The 21,691-nt window shown below is 37.0% G+C and overlaps 1 protein-coding gene across 3 annotated transcripts in view; it reads left to right on the top strand.

The window, feature by feature from the left end:
* OSBPL1A (oxysterol binding protein like 1A) overlaps positions 1-21,691 on the top strand; it is a 229,517-nt gene that overhangs the window by 44,946 nt on the left and 162,880 nt on the right. For all 3 annotated transcript variants that reach the window (XM_045065459.1, XM_045065460.1, XM_045065461.1), the window contains 3 exons: positions 5,110-5,221; positions 10,903-10,988; positions 12,141-12,285. In XM_045065459.1, the coding sequence (XP_044921394.1) occupies positions 5,110-5,221; positions 10,903-10,988; positions 12,141-12,285 (343 nt within the window). The remainder of the gene's footprint in view (positions 1-5,109; positions 5,222-10,902; positions 10,989-12,140; positions 12,286-21,691) is intronic.

Here is a 21,691-nt window from a genome sequence, read left to right as displayed (position 1 = left end):
AATCCCAAGCAGGCTCCATGCCCAGTACAGAGCCTGATGCAAGACTTGACCTCACAACCCTGAGATCATGACCTGAGCTGAAATCAGGAGTTGGACGCTTAACCAACTGAGCTACCCAGGCTCTTCTGAAGTAGATTAATTTTATAGAGAAAGAAAGCTTTAAAAATCAATGTGCGAATGGTCATAGCATCATTGTTCATAATAGCCCAAAGGTGGATGCAACCCAAACGTTCATTCACTCATGAGTGGATAAAATGTGGTACAGTGGGAGTGTCATTCCGCGGTACGAAGGAACGAGTACTGATACATGCTGAAACGCAAAGGAACCTTGGAAATGTGCTGAGTGAAAGGAGCCAGACACAAAAGTCTGCCACATAATGGATAATTCTACTCCTAGAAATATTCGGAATCGGCAAATCCATAGAGACAGAAGATAGATTAGCAGGTTGCCAGAGGTGTAGGGAAAAGAGGATTGGGGAGAGATTAATGGGTAAGATTTCTTTTTGAGGTGACAAAATATTCTGAAGTTAGTTGTTGATGATTGTACACATCACTGTGACTATACCCCAGCCACAGAACTGTGCACTTTAAAAGGGTGAAATTTATGATATGTGAATTATGTCCTAAAGCTATTACTAAAATATAATCTGAGTATGGACATTTTCCAAGTGTTTCGACTGTTAGATGAGGTATTAAATAGGTTGAGAAATAACATTCCTTAACTTAAATGTGCTATGAGGTATCAGACTTGAATAATCATAATCATTTTTAAGCAACTTTGAGATTTATTTTATACACTATAGAATTTACCCATCTAAAGTATTCAGTGATTCAGGTATGTTGACAGACTTCTGCAACCATCAACATAATCAATTTCGGAACACTGTCCTCATCCCAAGAAGAAACCACATACTCAGGTAGCTCTCTGTTACCCCTTCTCCTTACCTCCAGGCAATTACTGATCTGTCTTTATGGATTTGCCTATTCTGAACATCTCATACAATACATGGTCTTCTGTGACTGGCTTCTTTGACTTAGTGTAATATTTTCAAGGTTCTTCCATGACACGGCATATATTATTCCTTCATTCCTTTTCCTTGACCAATGTACCATTGTGTGGACATTTGGTCCACTCATCAGTTGATGGACATTTGGGTTGTTTCCAATTTTCAAATATTAGGAATAATGCGGCTCTGAACATTTATGTGTAAGATTTTGTCCAGGTCTCATTTCTCTTGGGTGTATTGCTGCATCATACAGCATCTCAGCTTGGTATATTGCAGAGCAGTCAAGTGTTTGCATCATTTTACATTCCCAGTGGCAGCGTATGAAAGTTCCAGTTTCTCTACTTCTTCGACAACACTTGTGATTGTCACCCTTCTTAATTTTAGGCATTATAATAGTTATCAAATATTATCTCATTTGGTTTTGATGTACATTTCTATAATGCAAATGTTGAGCATCTGTTTTTGTGCTTCTTGGCCTTTCTTTGGAAAAATGTGTTTTGAAGTCCTTTACCTGTTTAAAATACATACATTTTTTATTTTGAAGACTTTTATAGAGTAGCTTCAGGTTCACAGAAAAATTGAGAAGACAAGAGGTTTCTTACATGTGCTCTGTCCATGCACATGCACAGCCTCCCCCATTATCAGCATCTCCCACCAGAATGGTCCATTTGTCACAGCTGAGGAACCTCTATTGACACAACCACGCACACACAGTCCATAGTTCATCTTAGGTTCAATCTTCTATGTTCTTTGGGTTGTGACAAATGTCTAACAGAATGCATCTATCATTAGCGCATCTTGGAGTATTTTCTGCCCTGCCTGTTCATTGCTCTCCCTAACCCAGTCCCGGCAACTACTGATCTTTTTTTTACTGTCTATAGTTTTGCCTTTTCCAGAATGTCATATAGATGGAATCGTATAGTACGTAGCCTTTTCAGATTCTTTGCCCATTTTTTACTCAGATAGTTTGGGGGGGTTGTTGAGTTTTAGGGGTTATTTTTATATTCTGGATATACATTTATCAGATATATAACTTGTAAATATTTTCTCCTGTTCTCTGGATTGCCTTTCACTCTCTTGATACACCTTTTTGTATACAAAGTTTTAAATTTTTATGTAGTATTTTTCGATGTATCTCTTTTTTTTGACTGCGCTTTTGGTATCCTTGCTGAAAAATCTTTGCAGAATCCAATGTCTTGAAGATTTCCTGCTGTTTTCTTCTGTGATCTTTATTGTTTTAGATCTTACATTTGGGGTTTGGTTCATTTTGCTTTTTTGTATGTGGTATAGGGTACAGATCTGATTTTTTTTTTTTTTAAACATATAGCTATCCAGTTTTCCCAGCACCATTTGTTGAAATTTTCCCTTTAGAATGGTCTTGGCACCCTTGCTGAAAATCATTTGACCATGTATGTGAGAGTTTATTTCTGGAGACTCTGTTATATACTGTTGGCCTATATAGCTGTCTTTATGCCATTACCACAGTTTTTATTACTGTAGCTTTGAGGTAAGTTTTGAAATCAGGTAGTGTGAGATCTCCCAACTTATTTTTTTTCTCCTAATACTGTTTGGCTCTTCAGGGTCCCTTGAGAGTCCATATGAATTGTAAGATGAGATTTTCTATTTCTGGAAAAAGCATCATGGGGATTTGATAGGTATTGCAATGAACCTATAGGTTGTTTTGGGCAGTGCTCACATCTTAAGTCTTACGGTCTGTGAGCAATGGATGTCTTCCCACTGAGGCCATTTTTAATTTCCTTCAGCCATGTTTTATTGTTTCAGTGTACAAGTCTTTTGCCTCCATGGTTGAGTTTATTGCTAAACATTTTATTTCTCTTGTTGCCATTGTAAATGGAATTGTTTTTCTTAGTTTTATTTTCTGATTGTTCATTTTATCTTTGCTTTTAAAAATTTTTTTTAAGATTTTATTTATTCATTTGACAGAGATCATAAGTAGGCAGAGAGAGGAAGGGAAGCAGGCTCCCCGCTGAGCAGAGAGCCCGACGTGGGGCCCAATCACAGGACCCTGGGATCATGACCCGAGCTGAAGGCAGAGGCTTTAACCCACTGAGCCACCCAGGCGCCCCTATCTTTGCCTTTTTAAAAAATTGAGCTTTTTATTGAGTTATAAAAGTTCTTTATTCTGGATACAAGTCCCTTATCTGATACATGATTTATAAATATTTTCTATCATTCTGTGTGTTGTTTTACTTCACTTGGATGAAAACACTTCTCCCAAAAATGCTACCCTAAAGATGAGAGCAAATGCTAAGGTTTTATTAGAATTCGCTTTATTAAAATATTAGACTTAACCATTTTTCTGTTTTTAAATGTGGTAATATATTTTATAGAATAACATTCAGCTGTGAATTTTATTATATAGACTATTATATAGATCCTATATAACACCCTGGAAAATACGTGATGTTATTAGGTGGAAGGAGGTTTAACATAACCGACTGTCATGTGAATAAAATTATGTTTAAAGAAAGCCTCAGGGGTGCCTGGGTGGCTCATTCTTAATTAAGCATTGGACTCTTGGTTTTGGCTCAGATAATGATCTCCTGGGTTGTTAGAGTGAGCTCTGATGTGGGCTCCACACTGATCAGGGAGTCTGTCTGAAGGTTCTCTCCCTCTGCCCTGCACCCTACTTGTACTTTCTCTTTCCCTCTCTAAAATGAATACATTAAGTCTTAAAAAGTCTCACACTTATGCATAGGAAAGTAATTAGAAAGAAATACATGAAAATGTTTATAGTGGTCATATAATGACTAGGACAATGAGCATTTTGTTTTCTACTTTATTTTTTAGATTGTATTCAGGCATTCCTTAGTACAAAAAAATTTTTGGAAAACATAGGAAATTTTTTACCTAATGTAAGTATGGAACTCATGGGAAACGTAAGATGTAATGACACAGGATATCCCTTTCTGTTTATCTGTGTGCATCATCAACCTGACAGAATAGCACTGTGTTTCATCTTGCCCTTGTGTAGAATGAAAGCAGATATGTCACCCCCATCCCATCCCTGGGTGCTATACATTCCGTAACATTAAACATCAGATCTCCAATAATCTCCTGCAAATCTGTGTTCTGCATTTCTACCGCCCTGTTAAGTTGTATAAATGACCTGCATGCCAGTGATACTGGACTTGCATACATTACCAATTAGCTTGAGATTTCTAAAAGCATTTAACTGCTTAGAGTAAATAGGAATGATACAGTTTCTTTGTTGAATATCTACTTGATGAGATCGTTTGCTTCATTACAAACTAATCTTTAACCATTCTTTAGGTGGTATATCCTGTCAGTCTATATCACATCAGAAGATGATGTTCTAGATCTCAAATCAGATTTAAGAAAAAATCTAGGTCTGTTGGGGAAATTATTCTTTTTCCAACAGTCATCATAGGAATAACATTAAACGAATATATTATCTCCTGTTAATTTTAATCATTATAATAACTTATACCTTTATTTTAACCACATGAATCGATTTGGTAAAATAGATGATTTACTTAAAAAATCAGTTATAGAAGTTGTTTGTGTTAACTGTAGGTTGGCAATTATTTAGGCAATCATCAGTTATTATAGTTAGTTGAATTATAGTACAGTCAACCCTGAACAATACGGGTGAGGGTCACTGAGCCCCACACAGTTGAAAATTTACATGGAACTTTGGCTCCCCCAAAACTTAACTACTACTAGCCTACTGTTTACTGATAACATAAATAATTAACATGTGTTTTGTATATTACATGTATTATACACTCTGTCTTTACAACAAAGGAAGCTAGAGAGAAGACAGTGTTACTAAGAAAATCATAGGAGAAAATACATTTACAGTAATGTTTTTACTTAGAAAATGAGCATATAAGTGGACCTGCACTGCTCAAACCTGTGTTGTGCGAGGGTGGGCTATACTGAGCTTACTGTAGTTGGTTACTGTAGTCACCTACTGTATATATAACTGATGTACTTTAGATCACACATTCCTATGGTACTTGTTTCTATTATAGAAGCTTGATATTAATTAGTAATTTGGAAAAGAGTTATAAAGTCCTAGTTTAATAATAGCTAAAAACAGTTTCTCTTTTTTTAGGAGTTGGTAATGCTGCTTTTAGAATATAATGCAGATGCTACTGTTGTTAATGGGAGTGGACAGACAGCAAAAGAAGTCACTTATGACAAAGAAATCAGAAACATGCTTGAAGGTAAATATTACTGATCTTAACATAAACAACACTTACTTTAATGATAGGCAAGGTCCAGAAATAGCTTCTGGGATGCCAAAACAGACTACCTCGGCTTATACCCTAAAGATAATGTGGAGTCCTTGATTAGACACAAAAGTATTTTGAGTTTCCTCACAGCCTTAAAACTTAAACAGATTTTTAAAACTTGCCATAATGTTGTATGATCAAAGCTTCAACAAAATTAAAAGTAGAAAATGCGAGAAATGAGCAGTTTGGCTGGTGGGCTGCAGAAGCATCATAATGGAGTGCAGGACAGAGAAGATGTGAGAGATACAACTGTTGGAAGCTGTTTGATGTTGGGGAAGACCATTCTGGCCGGCTCCGTTATCTTGACGCCTGCACTGACGTACAGCAGCCCGTAGTAATTTCTTGATGGATCAGTGTCATTTTTAGAAACATCAAATATTGTGTTAAAAAAAATATAAGTCTGCAGTAACTCAGAGCAGTTTCTCTAAGGTAGAATTAAACAAGCTTATTTTGATGCTTACACTGGGAAACTCTCATAGGTTAGGCTATCCTCTGAATGGCCACAGCTTTGCTGTAATTAATTTTGGTAGTATTTCTGTGCTAGAGAAGAGAAGATCTCTTACTTTCTACTTTATAATAGAAAAGACATAGCCTATGTTTCTTTGCTTTGCAATTCAGAGAAAGGTAAGATAATTTTGTATCTAAAGGGCATTTATTTCTTAATTATTAATATTTTTAAGTATGTAAAAACCAGTATCTTTTTACTTCTTTCCAGTTGTACTTGAAAACTAAAATATTCTCTTGTTTTCCTGTTAAAATGATGTCTGCTTGTCAGACATCCTCAGGTCACTTTCTTAACTCACTCTTGGCTTTAAAATAAAACCCTTTTGGGGTGCCTGGGTGGCTCATTGGGTTAAAGCTTCTGCCTTCAGCTCAGGTCATGATCCCAGGGTCCTGGGATTGAGCCCCGCATCGGGCTCTCTGCTCAGTGGGGAGCCTGCTTCCCTTCCTCTCTCTCTGCCTGCCTCTGCCTACTTGTGATCTCTGTCTGTCAAATAAATAAGTAAAATCTTAAAAAAAAAAACAAACCCTTTTATTTAAAATGAATAAGCATATCAACATAAAACATCTTCTGTAAGGCTCTGTATTCTATGATTTTTGGGAGATTGCACATATTAGATGTGATCTCTGTTCTTTACTATATTGTGATCTAAGTGGGGGGATGAGGTCCTGTTCCTGACCAATTCTGTCATTTTATTGTTTTTTAAAGTAATATCTGTGCTCAACATGGGGCTCAAACTCACCATCCTGAGAAGAATTGCATGCTCTGCTGACTGAGCCAGCCTGGTGCCCTTGTCCTGTTGTTTTAATTGTGACAGGATGACAACCTGAAACTGAGGTTCTCCTGACAGAGTGGAATGTTAATTTAGCTTGACAAGTTGACATATAGTGAGGCTGATCATAAAGACATGTTCTACTGACTCCCTAAAACCCAAATCCACAAAGGACAAGGGTTTAGTTGACTTACAGACATTATGATTTGTCAGCTAATAAGGTGCTAGCCTGGGAAATGGAAGTAGAAACTTGATTGATTCCACTCTGATGAAATCACCTTAGCTAGATATAATTTGTGCATAGCACCTTAAGTGGGTCAGAGTTCAGGGAGTGCATCTAATAGCCCTCTAAGACTATAGGTAGAATAGAAACCACAAGGTGGGGTAATGCATTAGAAACAGGAAATGTCCTAACAAAATCACACTCCAGTATCTGAAGAACTGTTACATTGTAATCTTATCTGTGGCAGAACAGAGCAAGGTTGGCCCATTTGATGGAGTGCCAGGAGTTGATCTTTAGGTCCTATGTATTGTAATAATGGCTTGGGTTGCATTTCAAGGTGTAGTGAGTTCGTGTGATTGGAGTTGCTGGAACAAGGGTAGATGACTACTTGTCAGGCACTAGAGAGGAATACCTTTTCTATATACCATTTGTCTTTCATTTTATTTTGAGAAATTTCTAACCTGCAGGAGAGTTTCAAACATAGTACCATGAACACTTACAAGTCCTTCACTTAAACTCACCAGTCATTAACATTTTGCCACATTTGGCTTATCCTTTTATATATTATTTAATGTTATTTATTTACTTTTAATTTTTTGCAGAACTGTTTGGGAATAATTTATAGACAGTAATACTTTAGCTCTAAGTATTTCAGTAGGTATCTCTTAAGAACAAAGATATCTTACATAATCACAATATAGTGATCAATTTCAGAAAATTTAACATTTTAAAAAAATTTAACATTTTTATAATAGTATAGTTTATATGCAGGTTTCTGTCAACTGGCCAAATAATGTCCTTTGTAGAAGTTTTCCCCCGATCCAGAATCTAATCCAGAATCTCTCATTGTGTTGTCACATTACTTTAGTCTCCTTTATCTGGAATAATTCCTTAGCCTTGCCCTTATAATCTTGACTTTAAAAAAAAAAAAAATAATTATTTATATATTTGACAGAGATCACAAGTAGGCAGGGGAGTCAGGCAGACAGAGAGGGGGAAGCAGGCTCCCCGCCGAGCAGAGAACCCAATGCGGGGCTCGATCCCAGGACTCTGGGATCATGACCTGAGCTGAAGGCAGAGGCTTTAATGCAATGAGCCACCCAGGCGCCCAAGTCTCGACCTTTTTGAAGAGGAAGACAATTGTAGAATTATTTTAGAATGTCTTTTTTTTTTTTTCTTTTCATGTAATTAGATTCAGGATATGCATTTTTGCCAGGAATGTTGAGGTAGTATCCTTTACCAGTGCATCACATTAGGAGGATATGTGATATCATTTTGTTCTGTTAATGGTAGTGTTATCTCTGATCACTCAGATAACATTGTCCATGTACTTCTTCCCTTTTGTAAGTAGTAATCTGTGGTAAGAAAAACGTAAATTTCCTGTTTCCCAATAATCTCTTTTTTTTTTTTTACTAAATCTTTTTTTTTTTTTAAGATTTTATTTTTTTATTTGGCAGACAGAGATCACAGTTAGGTAGAGAGAGGAAAGGAAGCAGGCTCCCTGCTGAGCAGAGAGCCCGATGTGGGGCTCAATCCCAGGACCCCGGGATCATGACCTGAGCCGAAGGTAGAGGCTTAACCCCCTGAGCCACCCAGGCGCCCCACCAAATAATCTCTTAATCAGTGATTTTTAGCATTAATAATTCTTGCCTTGAACCATTTATTACTATGGAGATTGCAAAATGGTGATTTTCTTTTGTCAGTGAAGTACATTTACCAGGTTCTTTCTGTATTTCAAATGTATTACTCTATCACTTACCCTGTATGTAAATGCATCTGTATATAAGTGTGTTGTTAGGATGGAGTTACACTTCATGATCTCAGCATCCTTATTAACTATGGATGCAGATTCCAAAGAAAAACAGTTTATTGTCATATTAAAATTAAAATTTATAGGACAAATAACACTTTGAGTGGAATATTTCCTTTAAAAACACATAGGTATAAAATAAATGAATACAAGTATATATTATTAATGTACAGCTCATTGTTTTCACACACAGAACACATCAATGTAAATAGCACATGAAGAAACAGAATGTTACCTGCACTCTAGAAGCCTCATTTCCCCAACTGGAATTTTTCCTTTTCATTGACTGGGTCAATAATCTTCCAGTGTCCTTAATGAGCACAGAACAAGGACATATGCAGGGTTTTCAACTCCAAATCCCCATTTTCCTTCAGTTATGGACCTATGCACTGTAGAAAGAAATTTTAGGGTTCCTTTCACCTCCTTTCACTAAAGTCTAGAACCAACATGATTAAGCACTTATTTGATTATTCAGCAAATATTTATTGGCCAAATATGCATTGAGCCAGACACGGGCGTAAATGCCTAGGATACACAGAAGAGTAAGAACAGTACCTGACTGCAGGACTCACTGAGGGGATAAATTATAGCTCTTGAGTAGGGCATGAAATAGTAGAGGCAAGTACAGCAGGGATGAGGATGTGGCTTTTCTCAGAGCTCACAGTCTAATAGAGCACCAGTAAGAGGAAACATTCAAGAGTGTAAATTCCAGCAAAAGCAGAAGCCATGGACAGACTATGCAGAGGCTTGCGTGTCTTCCTCTGAGATGGGGAGAGAGTCTGGGTGTGGAAGTAAATAAGTGAGACTAGAAGATAATGGTACGATAAGAATATTAGTCATTTCTTTAAACTAGTTCCAGCTATTGCTGTATTCAAGATAGTATTCATAGTATTTCCCCAGTCTCTTGGCTCCCCAGCCTCCTTTTTTGTCTATGACCTGACTTAGTCCAGGAAGACCTGAGAAACCTTTTGCACAGGATTTTGTGCACATGTTTGAAATGAGATTCCTGAGCCTTTCTGTGAAATTGCCTCTTTTTTTATAAGCCAGAACAGAATTAAAATCTAGCATAAAGAGGCCTTATTGCATATTCCAGTCTCTGAAATCAGATTGCCTATTGCTCTTTTTCCCTGCAAGTGTGATTTAAGAAGCAGGTTTAAGAGTAGTAATAAGCACATGGTCTCTGGAACCAGCCTGCACAAGTTCAAACCCCAGCTCCTCTATTTCCAGCAGTGTGACCTTGGCTGAATTCCTTAACTACTTAGTGCCTCAGTTTCTTCATCTAGACAATCAGGATAATAGTAACACCTACTTCATAGCATAGCTATGAGGATTTAATGAATTAATGTATTTTTCCAAATTAATTTTGAAGTATAGTTGACCTACAATGTTATATTAATTTCAGGTGTATAACATAGTGATTTGACAATTTTATACATTACATAGTGCTCACCATGATAAGTATAGTTATCTGTCACCATGTAAAGTTATTACAATAATGACTTCATTCTGTATGCTATATTTTTTCATCTCTGTGACTTATTTTATAACTGGAAATTATTTTTTTTTTAAATTTTTTTTATTTATTTATCAGAGAGAGAGAGGGGGAGAGAGCAAGCACAGGCAGACAGAATGGCAGGCAGAGGCAGAGGGAGAAGCAGGCTCCCTGCTGAGCAAGGAGCCCGATGTGGGACTCGATCCCAGGACGCTGGGATCATGACCTGAGCCGAAGGCAGCTGCTTAACCAACTGAGCCACCCAGGCGTCCCTGGAAATTATTTTTAAAGTGCTTTAAATAGCAGTTGGCAGAGAGTAAATTCTATAAAATTTGTTAGAAATCTTGTATTTAAAAAATCTTATTTGGAAGTATATAAGTATATATAAATCTACCTATTTATATGGTTTGTACGTCTTCCTACCAGTGCTATTTCTTATTGTTACTTTTCACAGATTCTAAGGTTCTGGAAGGTATGAATGCTACTCCCAATTTATCTACCTTTCCAAGGCAGATATGTAATAGTATTTCAGCATGCAAAAGTAAGTCATAATTATTTGTGATGGGTATTGCAGTAAGATACTTAACGACCTCTGAATTGAAAACACAAGTTCATCTGAACCTGAAGGAAGTTGAACTCTGTTATCTGAAATGTAAGGCAATGAGAATAACAATAAAGTCTTTAACTACATTTGAATTATAATTAAAAACATTGCGACTTTTTCCCCATGAGATCCCTTTACTCTTGCATCTTTGTAATGATTTGCTATGGGAATCTAACTAGAAGTCGAGTAACATATACTTTCCTTTGCAGCTGTAGAAAGGACTCAACAAAGAAAGCTTGAAGAAGAACTTCTGGCAGCAGCGAGAGAAGGCAGAACAGCAGAACTCATAGCTCTGGTAAAACAGCAATAATAACGTGTATTCTTTACCCTTCAGGAAAATTTTAACTTAATGTTAACTTCATAATTTAGTCAAATTATGGGACCAAACTACTGGAGATTATAATAATAGCACAAAAATACATAATCTAAAAACTCTTGGCATAATTATCGTTTAAGCAGGATATATTGTAATGATTATATTTTTCTCTGAATTTACTTACATCCCCACCCCCTACTGAAAACCTGATGGATTAAGAAACTGACTCTTCAAGGCAAATACGGATAATTGTTTTTCCAGAGTAAGCCAATTTAAAATTGAAAGAATATCATAAGATCCAAAAAAGGAACAAGTTTCTCTAATTTTGATAAGCAATAATTTCTGGAAGGTATGCTACACTTTTAGAAAGTAACATACAAAGAAGGGACAATATTTGTGAATATTTATATCATGTTAGAACAGACTGAAAACTTTACCCTTTTTTTTTTTTTCCTTTTGGAGACCTACTTTCCAGTTTCCATTTCCCACATAGTTTCATTAAATGTGAAACCAAATTTGTTCTAAATTCAAGACTGAAGCATTTCCATTTACTTTAAAGTTATTTCAGCTCATGTGAAAAGGCCTCTTTGGTTTCCAAGTGAAGTGCCTCAAACATTTTTTTTTAAAGCTTTCTGAAATGAAGACTATATAAAGAGTTTTTAAAGCAGTCAGTTGGGAACAACAAATTCCGTAGAACTTTTAACATTTACACATTTAACATTTATGATTTTAACTCTTCTGAATGACTGCCTATGGGAGACTGGTTTGTATTTTTGCTGTCCCCAGTGTGAATCAAGACTTGTGAAACAAGACTGGTAGAAGGGAGCAAATCTTAGTGAAATCTTAATGTCCAGGCGTAGGTGGGGTGGTATTGGTGTAGTGCTTGGTGTCTGTGGTCATGGGAATGTGGTGACTGAGATTTCTTGGCAAACATGGGGAGTGACATGGATTTGCTGGTTCAGTGAGCAAGCAGCCCCTGATTTTTTAGCTTCCTAGAGCTCTGGTGTTCATCAGCTTCTATAGTTTGAGGGTCCCCCTAAACGCACAGTTACACCTTAATGTGTTTTTATGGGAGAAAGTCCATCTTTGATAATGTAATTCTGCATTGCATTTTTTTTTTTCATTCCTTAGCTCAACAGGCCCAATCCTCCTGATGTTAATTGTTCGGATCAGTTAGGAAATACACCCTTGCATTGTGCAGCTTACCGGGCTCATAAGCAGTGTGCCTTAAAGCTTCTGAAAAGTGGAGCAGACCCAAATCTGAAGAACAAAAATGGTAAGCATGTCAGTAAAAGCCATTGTTGGTCATTTGGAAGCTATAAAAATAAGTCAGTGCCATATAAAATTGCTTTGTTTTAATATCCAGCCTTTGTTAAACTATATGGCCCCTACTTAATTTTGAACTCAAGGCATTCACACAAACGAAAGAAATGAACTTAACTAATTTCCTTCCTAGTTTAAGAGTTAACTGTTTAATAATACCTATTCCATAGGAGGCAGTAATGATTAAAATAGATTTTCCCCCCTCTCGAGGGAAAGAGAATATAGTTGATTCTCATTATTTAAGATTGTTATGTTCTGCCAAGTTGTTGTGAACAGAGAATTAATACTGAGCCATTGCTCATGGTGCGGGGGTACAGAGTTAGGTTCTTGAAAGCCTCTGGTCGCAACATTTTTATACTGATTAATACATAACTTTATTTTGTGTGTATTTCTGTTTTTAAAACAGCTTATTTAATATATGTTGTTAATTCAGGAACATAGAGCTTATGACAACAGCACTATCACTCATGCCTGAGCAGAGCTCATCTAATACCATGTCTAATACATATTCTTGTCTAATACATAATACATATAACTCGTCTAATACACATTCTCCATGCAGCACATCATAGCTCTCTTGCTTTTAGGAACATTAGCTAACAATTCAGTGCCGTGTTTGGTGGCCAGTTTCAACAGTGAAACCACCAACAAAAAGCACAAATATTGAAAATGTGGCGATACTAGGTAGACTGTGATAGGGACATTTGTTTACTGCATGAGAGCTGAAACAAGAAAGCAGAATGCCACCTTCTTCTACCTCAACTAGGGACATGAGGACACTCAAATTTTTCACCACTCGGGACTTGCCTGTGAATGACAAGGAAATTGCGTGAATATTGATTTTGGGATACAAATTTTAGCAATAGATGCATCTACAAGTATGGAATGTATAGGTAGTGAGTTTCAATTCTACATGCATGACAGTATCAGAGATGAGCTCATATAATCATAAGAGAAGCTACAAAAGGTGTCTTGTATATTCAAAGAGGGAACATTGCATTAGGGGCATTCACTTTTAAGGATGCTTCCCTCTGCCTCCCATCAAACCTGGATTAGGATTTGACTTGGCAGTGGTCCACCAGGGCCCTCTATTCACCTCCATCATTGCCAAAATTCTACTCCATGGTAATTGTTGACTTACGTAGCCACATCCCATGAGACTGGATTCCTAAAGGCAGAGCTAATACCTTATTGTCTGGTTTACCTGGGATCTAGAGTAATGTATAGCACATGACACCTTCTAAATGTTGCATGTTTGTTGAAGGCTTAAGTAATTAGAAATGACTTCATGAAGGAGTAGGTATTTAATATAGACTGAAGTCCTTGTAGGATTTTTTTTTTTTTTAACCCACTGAGCCACCTAGGCGCCTAGGATTTTTTTTTTTTTAAAGCCTTCTCTATATACCTGTATCTCTAACAGAAGATCCCACTCATATTTTTTTCTTCTTAAACATAAACAGAATATCATTAAATTTTGGCAAGGGTATTCTAAACAGAAAGAAGATTATGACAAAGGCATGAAGGTAAAAATTCATTTTTAGGTGGCATCTCATTTTGGTACATCGACACATTTTACCCCTTAATTTGGAAGTTCAGGCAGGGGACCAGGATAAAGAAATAGGTGAGCAGTGGAGAGATGAGTTACTTTGAAAAGATTAATGTGGTTATCTACTAATGTGTAGTATCGAGGATTGGTTGTGGCAGAATCAGGACTATAGGTAGGGATCAGTAGGACCTTTGAAGTGGTCTTAGGTGAGAGGTAATTAGGGCCTGAACTTTTATTGTCCTCAATGGGAGTAGAAAGGAATAAGAAAATTAATGATAAAATTTTCTGCTTTCCTCTCTTCCTTTGTCCTTTTTGCTATAGACTGGCACTAACCAACAGATACATAATGAGAGCCACTTATATAATTTTAAGTTTTCTAGCAGGCGCATTTAAAAAGTAAAAAGCCAATGAAATTAATTTTAATGACCTATTTTATTTAAAACAGCATATCCAAAACCCATTTCAATATGTAATCAGTTAAAAAGAGTGAGATTTTACATCTCCTTTTTGATACTAAGTTTTTGAAATCTGGTGTATATTTTGCACCTAACAGCACATCTCAGTTTGAATTAGCCACATTTCATTAGCTCCATGTGATTAATGTCCATTCTATTGAACATAAACAGCTCTAGACATACCCGACAGAGTCTTGGGTTGACCGTGCTGTCCCTACCCTGCGCATGCACTTCTCCATGCCTGAAATGCCCCTTTCATGCTCATCTGTGTTAAACCCTAGTCTTACTTTAAGAATTAGCTCAATTCGTCTTCCCCAGAAAGGCTTTCCCTGGATCTCTAGGATAGATACTGATTTTCCCTGGAATCAAAGAAGAGAAACCAGGGGATAGAGAAGAGGAAACAATCAGGAGATGTGAGGAAAATATTCGTTCCATGGAAGCCAAAGGAAGCGCTAAAATGTGGAGAAAAGGGGTCGGGTGTACTTGTTGTCATCCACAACTTAGACTGAAGAAGAGAAACATTTAGACAAGGCTGTGGAATTCAGTGACTAGGTGCCCAGAGGTCCTTTCTGAAAGAGTAGTATCACTGGGTAGTTGAGCAACAGCTAGGTTAAGGGTTAAAGATTGACTAGGCAATGAGGAAGCTAAGGTAGCCCTGCTCATCCACTTCTTTGCAATATTTGAGAACAGAAGGAATGGTTGCATGGCCAAGAGGAAGATTTTTAAGCATGTTTTTAAAGTTAAGGAAGATTAACACAATAGAAAAAGAGCTTGATGATTTAATTGTGACAGTTAGAAAATGTAACTTTAAAAAATGCAATGCTTTGGTAACAGCATAAGGAGAAACATGTTCCAATTGAAGGACATAAAAGACCTAAAAATGGAGAAGCCTGAGATGTTTTTGGAGGGGAAGAAACTCAACATCAAAAAGCTAACAGTTCTCTCCAAATTAATTCAAAGCAATCCCAGCCAGAATCCTCAAAGGGCTTTCATAAGACTTGACTACCTGACTCTCATTTCTATAGAAAAGTCCAGGGCAGTGAATTTTAAAATGGAAGAGAAGTGGGGGTGGGGGTAGGGGGGGTCGTCCTTCTGGATAAAAACACTAATTCTGAACCTATTGGAAGTAAAACATTCATTTATTCCACAAATACTTATTGAGGGTTTATGTGCTAGATACTATTCCAGGGACTAGGGAGCTAGAGCAGTGAAAAAACAAATCAAAACAATATAAAAACCCCTGTTTTCAGGGAACTTACATTCTAATAGGAGAGAGCCATTAAAAAGCGAACATTATGTCAGATGAGATCGGTGCCTAGGAAAAGGGAAAAAGGCAGGGCAGGGGGAATTGGGAGTGTGTTGGTTGTATAGAGGGTTGCTGCTTTGTGGAAGGTGGCAGGAAAAGCTCTGTGAGAATGATAATTAAGACTTGAAGCAGTGTCAGTATGTGGGCAGTGAGGGTGGTCCTAGGCAGCAGACGTGGGGAGTGTATGTGATGTGTGTCACGAAAAGCAAGGAGACCAGTTTGTCCAGAGGAGAGTGGTTGAAGGAGGTGGTTAGAGAGGCAGTGGGGACTGGATGCTGAAAGGCTTGTAGGTTATTTTGAGAATCATGGCTCTTACTCTTTGTGAGCTGGGACTGTGTGGGCCCTCCCACATTTTAGAATGCAGCAGTGATGTGACCAGACTTAGGTTCTAAAAAATGGTCACTGATTATTATGAGAATAAATCCTAGGAAGACAAGGAGGAAAAAGGGAGGCTTTTAGGCTACTAGAATAATCAGGTGAGAGGATATTGGCTTGGATCAGGATAGTGGTCATATAAATGTTGTAAGCGGGTGTGTGTGTGTGTGTGTGTGTGTGTAAAAATAACGAAGGCAGAGTGATCAAGATTTTCTGATGGCTTGGATATGTGAGGTATGAGAAAAAGACATGAATTAGGGTGACTTTACAGTCTTTCAGTCAAGGACCTGGAAAAAGGGAATTTCTAGTTACGGAGTAGGGTAAGACTGCAGGGAAGTGGAGGCTAGCAGTGGCTGAGAATTAGGAGTTTGGTTTTTAAGGTGTTTAAAATTTGAAATACTGTTTTACAATCCAAGTGAGATGTCAGAAATAGAAGTTTGTGCTTAGGTGAGATCTCTGGATGGAGATATAAATTTGGGAATTGTCCACATATGGAGTTAGTAATGGGATGGATAAGATCATTTAGTGAGATCTTGGTATTAGTTCAGGGTAGATGAAGATGAACAGACCAGATAGTTTGGGAATGAAAACCTGTGCATATAGGAACTTGGTAGTGACAAAGATGGCATGAAACGTGGCTGAGGGAAGAACTGAGTAAATTAATGCTGGGACAGTTAGCTATCCATGTAGATACACATGTGAGATATGTAGATATGTAGGGTGTGTGTGTGTATGTATATATATACACACATATGTGTGTGTATGTATGTGTATGTATATGTATATGTATATGTATATGAATGATTATGGAGGCTGAGAACGTCCACAGTATGCTGTCTGCAAGCTGGAGAACCAAGAAAGCTGATGGTGTAATTCAGTCTGAAGACCAGAGACCAGGAAGGCCAGCAGTGCAAGTCCTCGAGTCCAAAGGCTGGAGAATCAGGAACTCCTATGTCAGAGGGCAGAAAGAGAAGGGTGTCTCAGCTCATGAAATGACAGAATTCATTCTTCCTCTTCTTCTAGGCCCTCAACAGATTGGATGATGCCCACTCACAGTGGTGAAGGCAGACCTTTTTTCACTCCGTTCACTGGCTCAAAAGTTAATCTCATCCAGAAACCCCCTCACAGAAACACCCAAAAATAATGTTTTATCAGCTTTTGGGGCATCATTGTAGCCTGTTTAAATTGACACACACCATCACATAACCTGATTTCAAGACTCTGTAATATGGTATAAAGATAGATATATAGACTTATAGAGCAGGAGCGAGTCTAGACAACAACATGTATATAGGGAGAATTGATTTTTGATGAAGGTGTCAAGGCAATCAGTGGGGAAAGGATTATTCATTTTTTTGAATGTTGAGTTTTGTAAGTGCTTTATACATTTTGGATGCTGACCCTTTATCAGATATGGCGTTTGCGAATACCTTCCTTTCTGTAGGTTTAGTTTTGTTGATTGTTTCCTTCACTGTGCACCTTTTTATTTTGGTGTAGTCCCACTAGTTTATTTTGCTTTTGTTTCCATTGCCTCAGGACACATAATTAGAAGGAAGTTGCTATGGCTGATGTCAAAGAAGTTACTGCCTGTGCTGTCTTCTAGAATTTTTATGGTTTCAGGTCTCACTTTTTTTTTTTTTTTAAGATTTTATTTATTTGGTAGAGAGAGATCACAAGTAGGCAGAGAGGCAGGCAGAGAGAGGTGAGGGGAGCAGGCTCCTTGCTGAGCAGAGAGCCTGACGCAGGGCTCGATCCCAGGACCCTGAGATCATGACCTGAGCTGAAGGCAGAGGCTTAACCCACTGAGCCATCCAAGTGCCCCTCAGGTCTCACATTTAAGTCCTTAATCCATTTTGAATTTATTTTTGCGTATGGCATAGGAAAGTGGTCCCTTTTCATTCTTTTGCATGTTGCTGTCCAGTTTTCCCAGTACTATTTGTTGAAGAGACATTCTTTTTCTCATTGTATATCCTTTCCTGCTTTGTGGAAGATTAATTGGCCATATAATTATGCGTTCATTTATGGGTTTTCTATTCTGTTCTATTGGTACGTGTCTGGTTTTGTGCCAGTACCATACTGTTTTGATTAATACGTCTTTGTAACTTGAAGTCCAGAACTGTGCCTTCAGCTTTTTATTTTTCCATATTGCTTTGGCTATTCAGGGTTTTTTGTGGGTCCATACAAATTTTAAGACTGTTTGTTCCAGTTCTGTGAAAAATGTTGTTCGTATTTTGACAGAGAATGCATTAAATGTGTAGATTTCTTTGGGTAATATAGACATTTTTAGCAACATTCTTCCAATCCATGAGCATGGAATGTCTGTTTCTTAGTGTCATCTTCAGTTTCTTTCATCAGTGTTACGTAACTTTCAGAGTACAGGTCTTTCACCTCTTTCACTAGGTTTATTCCTAGATACCTTACTGCTTTTGGTGCAATTGTAAATGGAAGTGATTCCTTGATTTCTCTTTCTACTGCTTCATTATTGGTGTATAGAAATGTGACAGATACCTGTATGTTGATTTTATACCCTACAAATTTACTGCATTTGTTTATCAGTTTTAGCAGTTTTTTTTAGTAGAGTCTTTAAGGTTTTCTACATGTAGTATCATGTCCTCAGCAAATAGTGAAACGTTTGACTTCCTTCACAATTTGGATGCCATTTATTTGTTTTTGTTGTCTGGTTGCTGTGGCTGGGGATTCCAGGACTATCTAAGTAAGTGCTGAGAGTGGAAATCCCTGTCTTGTTTCTTACCATCAAGAAAAGCTCTCAGCATTTCCCCATTTAGGATATTAGCTGTGTGTTTTTCATATATAGCCTTTCTTATGTTGAGGTATGTTCGCTCTAAACGTACTTTGTTGAGGATTTTTATCACGAATGGATGTTGTATTTTGTTAAATCCATGAATGGATTTGTATTATAAATGTGATATATCATGTTGCTTTTGCAAATATTGAACTGCCCTTGCAATCCAGGAGTAAATTAATTTGATCATGGTGAATGATTTTTTTTAATGTACGATTTTTTTTTGCTATTATTTTAATGAGCATTTTATTTAAAGATTTTATTTATTTATTTGACAGAAATCACAAGTAGGCAGAGAGGCAGGCAGAGAGAGAGGGAGGAAGCAGGCTCCCCACTGAGCAGAGAGCCTGATGCGGGGCTCGATCCCAGGATCCTGGGATCATGACCCGAGCCCAAGGCCTCTGCCTTTAACCCACTGAATCACCCAGGCGCCCCTTTAATGAGCATTTGTATATCTGTGTTCATCAGGGATATTGGCCCTAGGTTCTCTTTTTTAGTGATGTTTTTTGGGGTTGTGGTATCAGGGTAACACTGGTCTCATAGAATGAATTTGGAAAACTCCCTTCCTTTTCTGTGTTTTAGAATAACTTGAAAAGAATAGATAGTAACTTTTCTTTAAAGGTTTGGTAGAATTCTCCTGTAAAGCCATCTGGTCCTGAACTTTTTTGTTTTGGGGGAGATTTTTGATAACTGATTCAATTTCTTTGCTGGTTACCAGTCTGATCAAGTTTTCTATTTCTTACTGTTTCAGTTTTGGTAGTTTGATATGTTTTTAAGAATTTATCCATTTCTTCTCACTTGTCTAATTTGTTGGCATATAGTTTTTCATAATCTTATAATTGTATTTCTGTGTTGATGTTTATTGTTTCTCTTCTCTCATTTGTAATTTTATTCATTTTTATTCTTTTTTCTTTTTGATAAGTCTGGCTAGAGGTTTATCTATTTTATTTTTTTTGAGGAGCCAGCTTTTTTTTGTTTTGATATATATATATATATATATATACACACACACACACACATATATATTTTAGTTTCTATATTATTTATTTTTGCTCTAGTCTTTATTATTTCCTTCTTTCTGCTGGTTTTAGGCTTTGTTGTTCTTTTTCTAGCTCCTTTAGGTGTAAGGCTAGTTGTGTGATTTATTACTTCTTGAGGTAGACCAGTATTGCTATATACCTCCCTTTTAGTACCACTTTTGCCATATCCCAAAGGTTTTGGACTATTGTATTTTCATTTTTATATGTTTCCATGTATTTTTTATTTCTTCTTTGATTTCCTGGTTGACCCATTCCTTATTTAGTAGCATGTTGTTTAACCTTTATGTATTTGTGGTCTTTCCAGAGACTTTTTTTGAAGGGTAAACTTGTAAATGTAAAAGAAGGTGGGTACAGGTACCTGGAAAGGACTTTCCTAGCAGGCTGTATGAACTACAGAGCAATGGGAACACTATGTTACATAATTTAAATTCTATCTACTAATTACTAGTTAAGAACTAAAGTTATTTTCCTAACTGGGAATTAAGCAAAGGAATCTTGAAAGTGCTATAAAAGAGTCAGAAACCTAAAATTTATGTTAACAGTATGATTCCTAGTGTCTTTACCAACTTCCCAAAGATTTGAATAGTTTTTCTAGGTGGTATTTATAATGGTTCTTCCTTCAAAATTTGGATTCCAAAAGCATTCCAATGTAACAAGAATTAATTGTCCCACGTGAATATCAGTCTAAACTAAAGAAATGTCCCTATAAACTTCAAAAATTTGATTGTTGGTGTTTAAATATACTTTTGCTCTATAGTTTATATTAGTAATTAAAGTTGAACATACTTGTTAAAGTGTTCTTTATAAAAGTCAAGATGGCACATTCTGAGGAAATGCTTTTTTAAGTCATAATGTCTGCATTATAGAAAAAAACAAATTATTAAAATATAATCTCTGTTTCTTTGGCATATTGTATAACTTTCTCATTTTCACACCTATTTTAGAACATTTTTTTTTAATTGCAAAACTAATCTTTATGTTCAAAATGGGAAAATGAAGGCACCCACAAAGCGGAATCAGCTATGAGCCAAATATCCATAAAGACTTAGCTTTTAGTTGTTAGTTATTATTCTCTGGTAGACCAAACTTTTTTTTAAAAGTTTAAAATAATGGGGGTGCCTGGATGGCTCAGCCAGTGGGCATCCGACTCTTGATCTCAGCTTAGGTCTGATCTGAGGATCATGAGTTCAAGCCCTGCAGTGGGCTCCACACTGGGTATGAAGCCTACTTAAAATCTAGTTTAAAAAAAAAAAAGTTGTTTTCTGTTGTTGTTGTTTTTGTTTTGGGTTTTTTTGTTTTTTGTTTTTTTAGTTTAAACTCAAGAGTATGGGCAAAAGGAAGGTCATACATTATTAATGTCAGAATACATAGGTTTCTTATGGTATTACAAAGCAGGCATCAGAAAGGATGGAATCAGGAACCAGGAGGTGTTAGGAATCAAGAAGGCTGCCACTCATTCATTGTATGTGTATCCTTCTCTCACTGCTTGGTCTCTCATTTCTGTCTCAGCAGATCAGTTTTCCAGTATACGTGCTAGTAGATGACTGCCTGAACTTCATTCAGTAGACCAGGATCTCCTAACCTCAGTTTTTAATTTCAGTGGGAGATAATCCAGTGGCACTCACTGTGTTCAGGGCCTGCCTCTAATACAGTCAGAGGGAGCTCTGGGGCAGGGCCTTATGATGCAAACATGGCTGCTATGTCTCCCCCAGGGGGTGTGGAAAGAGCAGTGCTCAGACAATGGTGAAAGAGTAAGGTTGGCAAATGCCTCAGAAAGTGTCTACTCCTGTTTTATGGCTTGTAAATAGAGTTGACATATTAAACTCCTCATTTT

The sequence above is a fragment of the Mustela putorius genome, unplaced genomic scaffold (genome assembly GCF_011764305.1).
Source record: "Mustela putorius furo isolate JIRA1106 unplaced genomic scaffold, ASM1176430v1.1 tig00003858_pilon_pilon_pilon, whole genome shotgun sequence".
Taxonomy (NCBI): domain Eukaryota; kingdom Metazoa; phylum Chordata; class Mammalia; order Carnivora; family Mustelidae; genus Mustela; species Mustela putorius.
The sequence above is the reverse complement of the archived record's forward strand: the minus strand, read 5'-3'. Positions and strand labels throughout refer to the sequence as shown.